This window comes from Berghia stephanieae, chromosome 6 (assembly GCF_034508935.2).
Source record: "Berghia stephanieae isolate SIO BIC M18660-M18661 chromosome 6, UCSD_Bste_1.3, whole genome shotgun sequence".
Classification (NCBI taxonomy): Eukaryota; Metazoa; Mollusca; class Gastropoda; order Nudibranchia; family Aeolidiidae; genus Berghia; species Berghia stephanieae.
Window position 1 is genome coordinate 51,731,404 of NC_088365.1, and position 16,802 is coordinate 51,748,205.

At 31.2% G+C, this 16,802-nt stretch overlaps 1 protein-coding gene across 5 annotated transcripts in view; it reads left to right on the forward strand.

The window, feature by feature from the left end:
• The window catches only part of LOC144975231 (DCC-interacting protein 13-alpha-like), a 48,479-nt gene that overhangs the window by 13,664 nt on the left and 18,013 nt on the right, over window positions 1–16,802 (forward strand). For 3 of the 5 annotated variants that reach the window (XM_078919120.1, XM_078919121.1, XM_078919123.1), the window contains exons 11-16: window positions 5,483–5,595; window positions 6,457–6,499; window positions 8,189–8,278; window positions 9,921–9,994; window positions 12,606–12,752; window positions 15,408–15,529. In XM_078919120.1, coding sequence (XP_078775246.1) covers window positions 5,483–5,595; window positions 6,457–6,499; window positions 8,189–8,278; window positions 9,921–9,994; window positions 12,606–12,752; window positions 15,408–15,529 — 589 coding nt within the window. Of the gene's footprint in view, window positions 1–273; window positions 295–5,482; window positions 5,596–6,456; window positions 6,500–8,188; window positions 8,279–9,920; window positions 9,995–12,605; window positions 12,753–15,407; window positions 15,530–16,802 lie in introns of all 5 variants that reach the window. The other 2 variants (XM_078919118.1, XM_078919122.1) reach the window with 1 other exon arrangement.

The following is a 16,802-nucleotide window of genomic DNA, read 5'->3' on the forward strand; positions in this document are numbered from 1 at the left end:
TCAAGTTAATATTTTTTTAAAACTTTGCACTGTATATCTGAAATTTGTTACAAAGATAGCTTTTATATATATATATATATATATATATATATATATATATATATATATATATATATATATATATATATGTATATATATATATTGATTTTTCCATTTATTATTTATGTCTATTTTATTCATTGATTTAGTTCTCATTTTTTATTACTTTATGTTATTATTTTCACCCTCGTATGATTCTTTTTGAAGTTTTACTATTTTTTATTTAATGAATAGGTGACAAAGAAGAATTTTAATGTAAGTTTGTGTAGTATGGCCCCATCGTAATTTTTTTTTTCCTTTTGTTTTTTCGTCTTCCTCCACTTAACTTGGTTTTTTTTCTTGCACAATTTCTAGCAGATAAGAATCGATTCTTTTTTCCTCTCTCTTTGTCACAACTGGATTTTTTTTTTTTGTCTTGTAATTGGTTTTTGTTTTAGTTGACTTTTACACAACTTGGAAGAATTACACAATAAAGATAAATCCACATTTTTTGGGGGGTGCATTTTGACAATATTCTCTCTCTTTCTCTATGTTTAACTTAGGTATTCTATTTGAATGTTTTGATTTAATTTCTTTCTTTCGTTGAAATGATATGACTCTTCTCTTGTCTCTTTGTCCGAAGGATTATGCACTTTAGAAAGATTAATCACCATTTTTTAAATGTGCATTTTGACAATATATTCTCAACTTTCATGCTTAATGCAGGCATATCTTTTCAAATGTTTTAATTTAGATTTATTTCAATCATCAACATTACAAGAGGTTAAACACGACATTCTTTTAAAAATTTTTTTAAATTTTGTGTGTGTTTTTCATGAGGAATGTTAATTATGCTTTTACTCAAAATGCTGACTGCATACGTTAAAATGAGAATCTATAAAAATTAACCAAAAATATTAATTTGTTTCTGAAAACAGAAGGTTTTTTTTATTTATTTTTTTTTTTTTTCTTAACCAAGAATCCACAAATCTTGTGATTATTCTCAGCTTTCATCCCCCCCCCCCCCCCCGTGCTTTGAAACCCATTTATTTAAAATCATTAAAAACCATTGGCACATTAATCATGCTGTATACAATTAAGGTGACTTTCATTTAAAGCAATAGCAATATTTTATCAGCTTTGAAAACCTTATTTACTTGAAGAGTGGTGCCCACAATTTGTAGCTCGAAACCTGTTCCCATTGTGTTTCTATCCCATACCTATTTTCCAAGTCATGTTTATCCATACGGTTTATGTCAGAGATTTTAACAATTGACAATAATTTTTGTTCGAACATAGATATTTAATTTATGCAATATATGCAGAGAATCCGTCTCAGGTCATATCTGGTTTTGTTTTGAGATGAATTCGATGAAAAAAATTTAAAATATAGTAAAAATTATCAGAGTAAGGAAATTAAATTTTTATTTTGTAGGTTTAGAAACAATACTCTAATCTTCTCAATTGAGAAATTTTTAAAAACTCAATTGGAATTAGTTAAGCTTGAAATTGAGAAGATTGGTATAATTACTGCTCTTCTTTTGTATAACTCCCTGTCTTACCCCCCCCCCCCCCCCCCCCCCCCTTCTTCACCATGTGAAAAAACGAAAAGAATATGATTTTTAAGAGAGGATGATTTTAATGTTATCACTGGTAACGTAAATATTAATAATTTCATCTTTGTCATATTGCATATCTTTTTTATTCACAGCTGAAATGATGTAGCCTGGTCATTTCTGCATGTATAATTCTTCCAGGCCAGAGAATTTAAATAATTCTCCCTTGAGAATAATTGATGTTTAAAAAAAATGTCAATGCTTTGTATCTTGATGATGATTTCACTGGACTTCAGAGCCATGAGGTCCATGGAGCCTGCACGTATCCCAGTTTCTATAGAAACAGACAATAGCAATTGCTTGCTACCCTTTTGATAGGATGCTAGTCTATCACAAGCTAGTTTCCACCAGATCTAAGAGACCCAGTTATTCCATCACTGCTCAGTAGACTGGGGAGTCAGAAAAAAATCTCGACTTCACCCAGAATCAAACTTGGTCCCTTTGCGTGTGAAGTGAGTGCTCTACCAACTGAGCTATCCGGACCCCTGCACTAAAGAGACTAGCACACGAGAAAAGAACATCCTTTTTTCTTGTTCTTCTTCTCCCCCTTCTACTCTTTTGTTATTGTCGTTCCCCTCTTCCCACTCTTCCTACTCCTCCCTCCTCTTTTCCTCTTATCATATAAAAAGACCATCTGAAAGAAATGAATGAGCATTGCTGTTTATGCAGATTAATTAACCAGTTTACTGGTTGTACTTTGGAATGACATGAATTAAACAAATTTGGCCTCAAATATCGATCAGTTTAATTGACTTTCATCTTGGCAAAAACTCCTAATTGTCGTACCCTCAATGACATGCATTAAAACATTTGGCCAGGAAAATTTGGTCTTCAAATATCAATCAATTTAATTGACTTTCATCTTGGCAAAAACTCTCAACTATCGTACTCTGGAATGACGAACATTAAAAGATTTGGCCTTCAAATATCAATCAATTTAACTGACAAAAACTCTCAAACCTGAGACCCCGCATTGTTTGTTTTTTTCTTTAGTTCCAGGTTTGCGAGTTTTGACCAAGTTGAGGGTTATTTAAATCGATCAATATTTGAAGGACTTTTAGACACTTGGTTTTTCCAGAGTACAGCAGTCAACTGGTTAAAGTGCACCCATTTTCATGCTTTTTCTATTTCACTTTTTTTGTATGATGTACGTCTGTATTGGTTTTCTGACACACTTAACACAGAGATTCCATAGTCATTTCAATCCTGAAATCTTCTTATTTTTAGTTTCATTTCTGACAATATCTGATTTGCACTTCAATGCATATATTGTTTGTAGCTATAATACTCCTGATTGTCAGGAGCATATTCTGTCCCATGGAGCTTGTGTTTCCCCCCAGTTTCTATTGTGTCAAATAGACAATAGCAATTGCTTGCTATCCTTTGGATAGGATGTTAGTTTGTCACAAAGTATTTTTTTGCCCGCTCTAGCAGACCCATCTCTCCAGTCATTGCTGGGTGGACAGGGGGGCCAAAAAATATCTCGACTGCACCTGGAATCGCTGTCAGTCCCTTTGCCTTCAAGTGAGTGCTCTATCAACTGAGCTATCCGGACCCCCTCAGCTATTGGGAGCCCCAGCATATTCTGTGTAAGAGTATAAAAGCATCCATAATTCTATATCAGAGCTGCATAATAAAAGTAAAAAGTAGTTCATCAGAGCCACAAGACTCACAGACCCGCAAATCCGGAATTAATACCAGTATCACTACAATGCAGCAAACAGTAAAAATTGCTTGCTACCCTTTGGATTTAGTCAATTGCAAAGTGCTTTCCTCTAGATCCAACATACCCAGCTACTCAATCACTGCTGGATTGACAGATGGGCCAGAAATTTGTTCGACTTGACCAGGATTTAAAACTTGATTGTGTTTTGAGTTGAGTGCTCTGTTGAGACTCATATTACTATAATCAGGTTATATTAAAATGCTTATTTCTTTATTTCAAAGTTTATTTTGGGACTTGAATTTTAAATACAGTGACAGTTGCATTAAAAAAACAAACTATGTAATCTTATTGCAATGTTAATATTAGGTAATCTTTTGTTAGTATCTCGGTAGATACAAAAAAAGTGATTATTTCAGCGTATTGTTCTTTATCTTATCTCCTCTGTGTGTGTGTGTGTGTGTGTGTGTGTGTGTGTGTATGTGTGTGTATTTAGTTAATCATTGTACAATGTAGTCATTTTAACTATGAGTTATTAAGATATCATTCGTTTCCTGCTTTAAGTATGACTTCCAGTGTGAAAACTTGATTCTTGGTCCCTATTGTAATATTAACCATAGCCATTGTTGTTTTCTCTCTAACCTCCAACCAACCCCCTCTCCCCGCCACCCCATGGGAATTTGCCCATCTAAACTCAATAAAAATTGTCTGCATATACGATTCCATATCAAGATTTATAATACTTTATAAAACATACACTTTTATCCTTTCTTTCTTAGTTATCAGCAGTTTTTTGTTTTTGTTTTGATCAGTGAGATTTAATTCAACCACCCGATTGTATGGTTTATTTTAGATACAATACATTTGATCATTCTCTCATTTGTTTTAATTTTTTTTCTTCGTCCTCTTCTCTTCCATAAGTCTATGTATTTCAATTTGAACCAATTTGATATAGATAAATATGACGTCAAAGATCATTTGTCTAAATTGAGTTTCTCTTTTATGGTTAATCCTTGGATGTGTTTCAGCCTCAGACATTTAGGTATATATTTGCTCCGATTAAATTGAGCTTTGACCGGTAACGATTATATGAGCTTTGAATCAAGGTTAAATGTGTGGTGAAAAATATTGATCGTCTTACAAGAACATTGAATGAATGGTGTTTGAAATTTTCTTGAGCTATGTGAATTATCATTGACTCCATTTTTTTAATGTAGTCTTTTTATTTTATTTTTTATTTTCAGATATTTTTGATTTATAAATAGTAATACTGAAATATTACGTATTGTTGATTTCTTCCTTTTCACTATTATAAAAGGACTTATTCATTTCCACTGACGCATAATGTAATTAACACACGTTTTCTGTATATTTTAAATTCTTGACATGCTCACATTTTGTTGTTATTGCAGGAGTCATAAAATCTGTTGAATACAAATTTTGCTGCTCGAAGCTCAAAGAAATAAATACCAATATTCAGATGGAATGGAAGCTTCCATTTAATGAACAAAGACAAATAATGGGAACGTTTTGGGTTTTCCCCTTTGTCAAAAAACAACAACAAAAACACGATGTATGAAATGCTAAAGACAAATGATTCATCTTTATTGTTTCATTCATTGTATTTGTTGATAAACGGGAAACCCAAAATGTCCACATTGTTTCCGTTGATCGAATTAAAGCTTCCATTCCATTTGACTGTTGCTATTTAAAATCTGTTTCATAACTTTGAAGGCTTTTGCATTGCGTGACATGATACGCCCAAATAGCTGTTTAAAACAATGAGTTAATTTTCTTTTTTTCTTGCTTGAATTGATAATGAATAATACAATGTTTCATTATTTGTGTGTCATTTTATTTTTAAATCCTACAAATTATTATTATTTTTTTTTTCCTACTACTTTATAGATTCCATGTGATAAGAACCACTCTGTGCTACTGTAATAATAGCTAGGTCAAAATGACCTGCTCAATTCCATACAGTACGGTTGAAAACCTTTTGCTTTTGAAGCAAAACCATATCACCATTGATTAAATCAATCACCAATTAGAAAAAAACCAAACGAAATAGATAAATCTACCGACCAACTCGCAACAATAGAGCTTTGCGCTTATCCACCATCATCCACAACAATTTTTTTTCCACTTTTTAAAAATACTCATCCAACTATTTTTGGTTTTCCAGTTTGCTGGCAGCCTGGTTTTGGATCTGAATGAAGACCCAGGCATTGTAGTTGACTCGTGTATGGCCGATGACCGGAGACACACCTTTCAAATCATTGCCCCACACTCTAAAAAGTAATTGTTCCGTATTTGGTAATTATGTAACTGCCTCAGAGATTGAAGGAAGTTGAATCTTTGACTTGATTAACTCTTTCAGTACCATTGGTCGCACTGTGTAGCCAGCAGAATCTGTTCTACTGGTCAATGGCTGCACAATGCGGCCAGTCTTGAAAGGCAAAAACAATAATGTAATCCAATCCTACTTTCTACAAGAGTACTATAAATCGAACCAATGGTATCATTTCCTTCATCAGAACATTCAATTGGCCCTAGGATGGTAGTTTAATTGAGATTTTGCGCTGAATTTGAATGTCTCTTTGTCTTAGCTTGTCAGTCTCATGCTGCCTCAATCGGGTGTCAGCCATTTTGTGACGGAAATGTGATTACAGCCTCAGCGCTGAAAGAGTTAAAACAGCAGCTTAGGACATTTTTCTTTACATTTGATACCTCCCCCCCTCCCCATATTTTGACATTTCTTTCATTTTTATTTTTTTAAGCCAATGTATCATATGATTGTTATTCACTCAATCATGTAAATCGCCTAGAGCCCAATCTAATAGGAAACCCAACTGTGGGCCACTTTTATCATCATTTTTATTATAATATTCCTTCCACAAAATGGATTTTTTTTTTACCTTGGATAAGATAAAACTGTTGTTTAAAAGATCTTATTTGGTTTTCAACTGAATAATAACAGGAATCTGATATTTTAAGTCATATCTAATTTTTTTTTTTTTTATCTAGAAACTTAATTACTGTATGTTAGTGTTAGTAAATTCCAGTTAAAGAAATGAGTTATTATTGAAGGTTGTTTTTTTTTTTTTACAGCAATTGATTGTTTTACAACTGTTTCCTCTTTTTTTCTTGTCACCTTAGAACCATTGTTTTACAAGCAGAGAACTATAGAGATAGGGATGAGGTAAGTGTTAATTGTAACAGTTTCATATAAATTATCTTTTACTTTTCAAACTTGGCAAGTTGTAAAGTGCGTTACATTGTATGAATACCAATTATTATAATATAGCAATAATAATAATAATAATAATAATAATAATAATAATAATAATAATAATAATAATAATAAATAATAATAATAATAATAATGATAATAATAATAATAGTACACATTTATACAGCGCTCATTCTCGTGTAAAACACAAGCTCTGGGCACTTTACAATATAAAATATCAATTTTGAGTGAAATAAAAACAAAAACATGCAATGCAATGAATTCATAGCCAAATCAAGGATTCATAGCGTCAATAAAAGCAAATACAGTAAAGATGTGTCTTGAGATTCTTTTTAAAGGTAGGTAAAGTAGTAATTATCATGTTTATAAAACAATTGTGATGAAGATTATGATGTAAATTGTGATAATGATATGATAATAATGAGAATAATAATAATAATATAATAATAATAATAATATAATAATAATAATAATAATAATAATAATAATAATAATAATAATAATAATAATAATAATAATAATAATAATAATATAATAATAATAATATAATGATAATAATAATAATAGTACACATTTATACAGCGCTCATTCTCGTGTAAAACACAAGCTCTGGGCACTTTACAATATAAAATATCAATTTTGAGTGAAATAAAAACAAAAACATGCAATGCAATGAATTCATAGCCAAATCAAGGATTCATAGCGTCAATAAAAGCAAATACAGTAAAGATGTGTCTTGAGATTCTTTTTAAAGGTAAGTAAAGTAGTAATTATCATGTTTATAAAACAATTTTGATGAAGATTATGATGTAAATTGTGATAATGATATGATAATAATGGGAATAATAATAATAATATAATAATAATAATAATATATAATAATAATAATAATAATAATAATAATAATAATAATAATAAATAATAATAATAATAATAATAATAATAAATAATAATGATTAATATAATAATAGTACACATTTATACAGCGCTCATTCTCGTGTAAAACACAAGCTCTGGCACTTTACAATATAAAATATCAATTTTGAGTGAAATAAAAACAAAAACATGCAATGCAATGAATTCATAGCCAAATCAAGGATTCATAGCGTCAATAAAAGCAAATACAGTAAAGATGTGTCTTGAGATTCTTTTTAAAGGTAAGTAAAGTAGTAATTATCATGTTTATAAAACAATTTGATGAAGATTATGATGTAAATTGTGATAATGATATGATAATAATGGGAATAATAATAATAATATAATAATATAATATAATAATAATAATAATAATAATAATGATAATAATAATAATAATAATAATAATAATAATAATAATAATAATAATAATAATAATAATAATAATAATAATAATAATAATAATAATAATAATAAATGATGATGAGGATGATGATGATGATGATGATGATGATGAGGATGATGATTAGTAGTAGTATTGCTAGTACTATTATAATTATTATTATTATCATCATTATCATCATCATTGATAAAACGTTCAATGGTTTATAAGAAAAGTGCCTCTTTATTTTATTTGGTTTTTACAAACATTATTGAATGGAATAAGATGTCCTTAGGACACTAAAATGTTATGTTACAACGTGGACTTGATTATATCTGCAGTGGATTGCCACGCTGAATAACATCATCAAAGATGGGGGTTACATCCGAGGCAAAAGCCCTTCCACACTCTCAGACTCCAGCAAGAAGAAGGTAACAGATATTAGTTGTCTATTTTTTATAAATGTAAATGTTGCTGCTCGAAGCTCGAAGAAATAAATAACAATGTAATGTGAAATTGAATGTATGATTCAATTTGAATTAATATACGAAAACAGATGAAATGGATGTTTCAGGTTTCTCCTTTATCAACAAAACAGGATGATTTATCTTAACAACGCCACTACCACATTATCTCATTCATCTGTAGTGTTTCATTCATCCTGTTTTGTTGATAAAGGGGAAACCCGAAACATCCATTTTATCTGTTTTCGTTTAATAAATTGAAGCTTACATTCAATTTCACATTGTTATTTATATTTTATAAAACCAGTTCATGTCTGTCATTTGATTTGAACGTTACTTTTGGCTGGTTGTACCAGCTGTCCCCGATCTGAACCAACCACCACCACCATCCAAATTATCACCATCATCATCATCATCGTCACCGCCTTCATCATCGTCATCATCATCATCATCACCATAACCATCATCATAGTCACCACCTTCACCGTCATCATAATCATCATCGTCATCATCATCATCATCATCATCATCATCACTCATCAATCATCATCATCACCGCCTTCACCATCATCTTAATCATTGTCATCATCATCATTATCATCAACTTATATATTTGTGTGGCTGGCTGAGAAAACCAAGACAGATGCGCAAATTTCATAAATGAGTTATTCATGCAGTGGTGTAGACATATTTCTGATCATTGACCACTTTAAATTTTCTTACTATTTCTATTAGAACCCAAGACATTACTTTTTTTCTGAATAAATTTGTTGCTATGGGAAACACTTTGTCTTCGATTTTGGCTCATATCTCATATCGAAGTTTGCCGCATCTTTCTGGGTTTTCTCAGCCAGCATCACATTTCATTTCAATAACAAAACACACACACACACAACACACACAAACACACACACACACACACACACCCACACATACACACAAATGAGTAAACGTATAATGAATCATATCTATATTACCCATATTTCCATAGTTTCATTAAATGAATGATTGCTTTTAAAAAAAAAACAAATAACAAGTCTATAAAAGCCATAAAAGGTGGATGATTTTACAGTTTTTTTGCTGTTGATTATAGTAAGGAGTTTCATATTCTTGGCTCAGTGTCGGAAAACATTTAGTTCAAGAATTTTATCTGCAATTTTGATTGCCTAATTTTGAGTAGACAATCATGATTGTCATTACTATAATAATCATTTTGGTCATTAAAATTATTATATTCATTGTCAGCATATTAAGCAGTCCTTTAGAGCCAGTAGGCCCATAGAGCCATAGTTTATCCAGCTTTCTATAAATGTAAAACAGACAACAGCAATTTCTTGCTATCCTTTGGATAGGATGCTAGTCTATCGCAAAGTACTTTCTGCCAAATCTAAGAGACCCAGCTACCCAATGACTGCTGGATGGACAGGGAGGTCAGAAAAAAATCTCAACTGCACCCGGAATCGATCACGGTCCCTTTGCATCTGAAGCTCATGCTCGACAAAGCTATCGGGACTCACCATTGTCAGTATATTGAATACTTAAAAACCTTTAAAATAAAAAAAAAAACCAAAAGGAACATTTGTTAAACATATATTTTTTCTTACATAAGGAGCAACCAAGGCAGTACAGCAAAAGTCAGAGTGCAGAAAGTGCATCCGTTACCTCTGATCAAAGCCCAGTCAAGTGAGTATCTTGTATGCTTGTGTGTGTGTGTGTGTTTACATGCATGTCATTTAGCTGGCCTCTTCGATAGCTTCTTTTTTTATTATGACAAGGGTAGTTTAGAAAAAGAGTGATGCTGTATTTTTTATCTTTTTTCAGCACTAGTATTTGCTTTCACCTCTGAGATTAGAAAAGACAACTGAAATAGCAAAATGTTTTGACCCTTTGGATGGAGTATGCAAATAAAAAGAAACAAATTACACAAGTAAACTAGAAGAGTGTGTGAAATATTGACTATTTGATTTTATTATTTTTTTAAACAACAGTTAAATTCAATTGAAAGAAAAAAAACCAAAAATACCCAATAGTGTCAACAAAAACAGCCGCCATTTTTTTAAAGTGATGAAATCCATTGCCCAGTCCAAATATGTCTTTGTGAAAAGTTAGGATCTAACAGTAAAATGCTTTGTTTTCTTTGTACGACCCCCTACCTCAAATTGTAATCATGTCAAAGTTAATAAAAATTTTTAAAATTTTAGGCTTTTAAAATTTATTCATTGTACTCAATGAAATATGGTGACGAATTAGGGAGCACCACTGGTGTAAGATATAAAGATCTGAAAAAGTCTATATGAAACAGTGCCGGATAAAGCAGAAGGCGTCTGAGGTTGACGAAGACTGATTTTTTGGGATGGTTTTTTTGTGTATTTTTCTTTCTTGCTTTATCTGTTTCATACACACTTTTTCAGATCAATAACTTAACCTCAGTCTCACATTTCAATAGAATCTAAATCACCCCAACCTAATAGTGGTGTGAGGTACTGAGTCGCATATGGACATGGCTGTCAACAAAGTTGGAAAGAAAAATTCATAATCAAAAATGAATATAACAGCTTAAAAAAAAAAAACATTCTCAAGAACCCTTCTTCAGCCAACAACAAAAAATAAACATAAATACTTAACTTAAAAATCAGAGACGCGTCAGAGAAGTATTTGGCATGTCCTATCTGTAAATAATAAGAAAAAAAATAAGTGTCGACTTGGCTACAGAATAATATTATAAATAGAATATTAAACTTTTTACAGTCCACAGTTTCTAATTTCTAGCTGCTTAGTATATTACAAGGAAAATAATTCACAATTTTTGCTTTCTTTCTGAGTCTTAGATTTTTATAAATCTTTTTTTTTGTTTTTTGTTTTTGTTTGGATGAATATTTATTTTTCCCATTTACTCAGTTTGTAAACCCACACTTTAGTCATCTGATTTTATTTAAAATGTGACCCATCAACACAGAATGGTATTATGTCAGGGTGATTTGTATACTTACTGATGTTTGCTGCTCGCACTCTTCGATGACAACAAATGTCTTCCCATTCCTCACCTCACGTCTGTTAATTTGTATACAGGAAACTTAATTTATTGTCAAAAATAATGAGACTGTATTCCTATTTCTGATTATCTTGAAATTAAATTATATTTTCGCACCAGTTCCAGCCCAACATAATACCGATTGGAGACGAATAGTCATAGATTGTTTTCTTCAATAACCATTTTATAGGAAGTGCTATCGGTTTAAAGTCAATCATAAAACTCAATAGCACAATAATGGAGTAAATCACCAAATAATTGTATAAAATCTGCAGTGATGGGCCTTTTGCAGATGAAGACGTTGAATTTGAACTTGAAAGCAAATATGATATTTTGTGGTCTTGTTCATTGTTTCCTCATGTTTTTCCTTTTAATCATGAATGCACGATCCCAGTTCCCAGTATGTTTTTAGTTATATCTTTAAAAAAAATTTTTTTTTTATGAAGTCCACTTTGGTTTTAGTAATTTTGTGATTCTCTTATTTTTTTTGTCAATTTTTTTTTGTGTGTGTGTGTTAGTGTTGGGGGGGGGGGGGGGGGGGGAGGATTAAGTTGACGTTATGTTTTCAAAAAAATTCGGTTGGACTTGACAAAAAAATGGAAAATGTATTGAAAGGAAAAACAAAACAATATTAGTTTAAAAATTAAAAAAAAAACAAAAAAGAAAAACAACCAAGAATAAGGAAACTCCACAAAGGATAATAAATGACAATAACAGCAATTGTAATAATCATAACTATAACAATTGCAACCAACAAATAATAACATTAATAAATTTTTAAAAATCCCTTTATTCATTCCATAGGGCAAATTTATTCCAGGGGAAGACTGGAATAACCCAGGCATCAGTTGCAGTGCAGCACCGCAAATTGAGCTAGGATTTTTTGGTTGTTTTATTTCTTAAGACGAGGAAGAAAATAAAGCAATCAAAAACAAACAAACATGGAAACAATTTTTTAAGAAAATAAATAAATGAATAAAATGAAATAAATTAAATTCTTTTTATTCATCTTCACACGAGATATGGTTTACAATCAACACTTTTTACTTTGTCGAAACTACCCAACGACTTCATTTAAGAGGAGATTGAGACAACCTAAAAAAATAATTTTATTAGTAGCCAATGCTTTATTTACTAACATTCAATTTGACTTCTGATCGTATGCTTCCTGTAACAGTTCTTCTTTCCCCCTCCCCACCTTCCCTCTCCCTTTCCTACATTTTCTTTTTTACTGTCATCAATGATTTGAATTTTTAACATCAGACCTAGCTCCAGTATAAACAGCCTGTCTAGTATAGCATCATCAACAGGAACAGGAGATCTGGTTCTCGATACCCCAATACAGTTTGACCTGGTTTCTCCCAGCGAGGAAAACAGAGCTATCACCTCGCCCCAATCTGGGCCTCCAAAGTTAGTACACCTTTGAGATTTTTTTTTCTTTCTCTTTCTCTTCATTTTGGTATATTTATTCTCGTGCTAAATTTTAGATATGAATCAATAGCCCATCAAGCAAAGATCCTGTTTGATAAAACATAATAACCAAAAACAAAACAGAACACAAAAAAACAGCAACAGAAGAACAAAAAGACCCCAACAAAAACAAACAAACCAAAGTAAACAAACCAAAAAGAAAAAAAGAAAAAAAAAGAAGAAAAACCAAACAAACAAATACCGAAATTGTATGATACTAACTTGATATTTTCCAAAATTCGCTTTCTTTTCTGTGCAATTATGTATTATGATTTTTAATGAACAATCCTCTTCTTTGTTGTGATAATTTAGAATAATAAAAAAAATTTAGATTTAAAAACGATCTACTTCAGTGCAATGCTATTTTACAATAATAAAAACTTTGAGATTTAAGAATATTCCACTTCTTTGCAGTGTTCTTTTGCAGTTGAAAAAAACTTAGTTTAATACTAATCCAACTCTATGCAATGATATTTTACAATAAGTTTTTAAAAAATCCACTTCTTTTATGATATTTAAAAGTGAAGATTTAAGAAAAAAAATCTATTTCTGTGCAAGTTCTTATATGTACTACTTTCCCATTTATTTTGTATTAATATTTCGGTTCATTATTTATAGGATGTTCATTTTGTAAAAGGAATAAAAAAAAAATGGCTGAATTGTTTTGCTTTGTTTGTGTGATTTAAATAAAGAGTTTGTGTTTTGTTTTGTTTTTAGTTTACTTGGCTTTTATAGTTTGCTTTTATCTTCTTGAATAACATAATATGTTGATTTTATTATTATTATTATTTTTTTTTTGCTTTTGTGATTGCTGTGGTTTGCTAGAATGAAACGTAGAATGCTTGAACACTGTTATTCTGTCATTAGATAAATCGAAATTAGATAGTATTATTTTTATAGATTCTTTGTTGGTGTTTTACGCCTTGTGTATCAAATTTTGTGAGAATTTCAGAATTGTTAACAAGTATTTATCAGGTGATCACAAAAAAAATTAGCCATTTTTCAAATGGTTATGTCTTCTAAAACAGTCAACCAATATTCATATAATTCATATATAATTGTATATAATTATACATACAATATATATAATAATTGTACATATAATTGTAATCATGTACTTGTACTTACATATACATAATAAGAGATGAAGTAAGTAGAAAAGTGTGAAAAGACAATAAAAATTTTTCGCGGCGGTGATGGGGTTTGAACCCGCGACCTTATTGGTACGACAACTCCGCCTGGCCGATGAGAGCGTGACTCTACCGTATGAGCTATCCACGAACCCATAAAAAATTCGTATCAAACTCAGGTCATTCATTAGGGGATTTATATACATAATTTACTTTCAAGCAGAATTTTTAAAAATCATCACATTTAGTTGAAAGACAAAAGACGTAAGCAAAGTCGAATAAAACATGAAAATTTTAAATATCAAACGCAAATAATTTGTGAAAATTCTACTCACATGATTTAGTGTCTTTTTTTCCAAACTGAAATCGATTTTATAATCTCATTATCAGTGATCTGCTCCCAACGATCTTGAATTCTTTCCTTTAGGGTCTCCTCATTAAAAGGCTTTGCTATGTGCGGCAATGTGGTCTAGTGGTATGACATATATATATGATAAATTGCACAGTCATCAACAGCCTACCCCCCCCAGGCATCTTTTAGAGAGACACTCTCACTTTGTTTTTAATAGTTTACGTGGTTTTAGTGTTACACAATTGGATTCATTAGTCTGATGTCACGCTGCCCGGCAACGATGGCCATCTTGATTCTAAACAAAGAAAATCATTACTTTTTATTCTTCATGCTGGCTAGAACTTTTCATATGCCTTGTGATCAGAATAGGAAAGTCAAAACATGATCAAATTTATGTTTTTTTTTCCCTCTGGATACGCTTTTATGCTCGCCGGGGAAATATTTCATACGGGCGTCCGCCATTGTTCCGATAGTTTAGAGCCAGTGTTACTAAGTTACCATGTGTCATTAGGAAGGAAGTGACGTTACGACTGTTGAAATGTATTTGGAACTGTACATGAATAACATTTGTATAATTGACAGGAATGTCTCATGCACCTTAAAATATTGGATTGGATTGGATCTATGTCGCTCTCCCATCTCCTGATTAGTGTTATAAGTATTTCCAGAGCATTGTCTTTGGGATGAGTTTAAAAAAATAAAAATAAAAAAATTAATAATTGAGCTTTATATAGCGCAATATCCTAAATGTGCTCAAAGCGCTTTACAAGGGGTTCCTGGTCAACAGCAACATTTAACATGTAGCACGGGACATGCCGTCTGTACAATTTTTTCAGACAAAGACACCGCTGTGAACGGTCAGGTACTCATTTTACACCTGAGTACGGTGAGAGAATGTGAGTAAAGAGCCTTTTCCAAGGACTCAACTATGCGCTGAGCGTGAGGCTTGAATCCAGGACCTTCCAATCCGAAAGCGAGTGTCATACCACTAGACCACATAGCCGCACAATAAGTTTAAAGCTACTACAGAGAAACTTGAATAATGATACATTATCTAGTTCTATTCAACGAACCCATCTCTTTCTCTCTCTCTTTTTTATTTTTTTTTTGCAGACGTCTAAATCCTTTTGATCAGTCATCTGCCAAGGTTCTCAATCCTGCCTTTGACAATGCAGCTTTCTCAGAAACTTTTACTATTCGATTCCTCGGCTCTATGGAAGTGAAGGGAGACAGAGGTGAGTTCAGCTTTTCACAAAATTGATGATGTTGATGGTTATGATTATGATGATGATGATGATGATGATGATGATGATGATGATGACTATAGTACTGATATAAATATAGATGATGATATCAGTATTGATAATTAACTGATTAATATAAACAATAGTTAAATTTCGTAAGTACTAACAATCTTAGTTGTGTCAGTATCTATCTTGAAGATGTAGGCCTACATCCATATGCGGGTGTGATGGAGCTCACCTTGAAATACTATGATTTGATGGTACGTTATATGATGTCGTTTCTTCTTCTTACTAGCTATCCTCTCTGTTTGTGATTGATTTGAACAGATTTTTTTCGTAAATCTTTGCTGTGTTTGGTTATTTATAATTTACTATAATTCTTGGTTGTTCGATTTACATTGTATATTTGTTAATGCTTGTTTTGTCAGCGTCTCTCATATACTCAATTGTGTTGGAAGAGACCTAAAGCAACAAACAAACAAACAAAATACATCCATATTTGTCTGTTGTGATATCGGAAAAACTGTGCTCATGTGTCTCAAAACAAAAAAAACAACAAACAAACTAAAATCATTATTTATTTTATTCTACAACTTTTTATGCAAATTTTACTTTTTATATTGATCTTGTTTTGTTTCCAAGAAATCACCTTTTATTTTTTTTTTGTTAGAGAGAGAGGAGTTGAGAAAAACTGTTAAATCAGTTTTTTTTTCGTTTTTTTTTTTTCATTTATCTAACATTTAGTGTGATGTGGAAAATAATTAAAATCAACTTATTAGTAGTTGGAAGTTTATTTTCAGAATTGTTAATGTAATGTGATCGATTATTGATTTTAAAATATCAATTTTTATGAAATTACAAAAATATGTTGCATGAGTCAAGCTAGCCCAATTTTTTTTCCATGGACATGTGCATAGAGTTTCCATTTCGCCATAGCTGTTTTACGTAAAAAAACTAAATTATGTTATAAATAATATGTTCATAGACTGATCTCTAAAAATGTCCACTTCCTCAATTACAAAAAAAAAAAAAAAATGTTATTTTCCATTTGGGTTTAAATGCGACCCATTGCATCGAACTTGTGCTATGCCGGGATGAAGCAGATGCCAAAAAATTAATATAAGGTTAAAATTATCAAAAATGTGAAACAAGGTTGATGATATTCCTTATATTTACAGAATTCAGGATTTTAAAAAACTTCTGTTTATTTCCCAATCGCCTGGTGGATGGAAAAAAGGAAGTTTTGTTTTTTTACAGGAGTTCA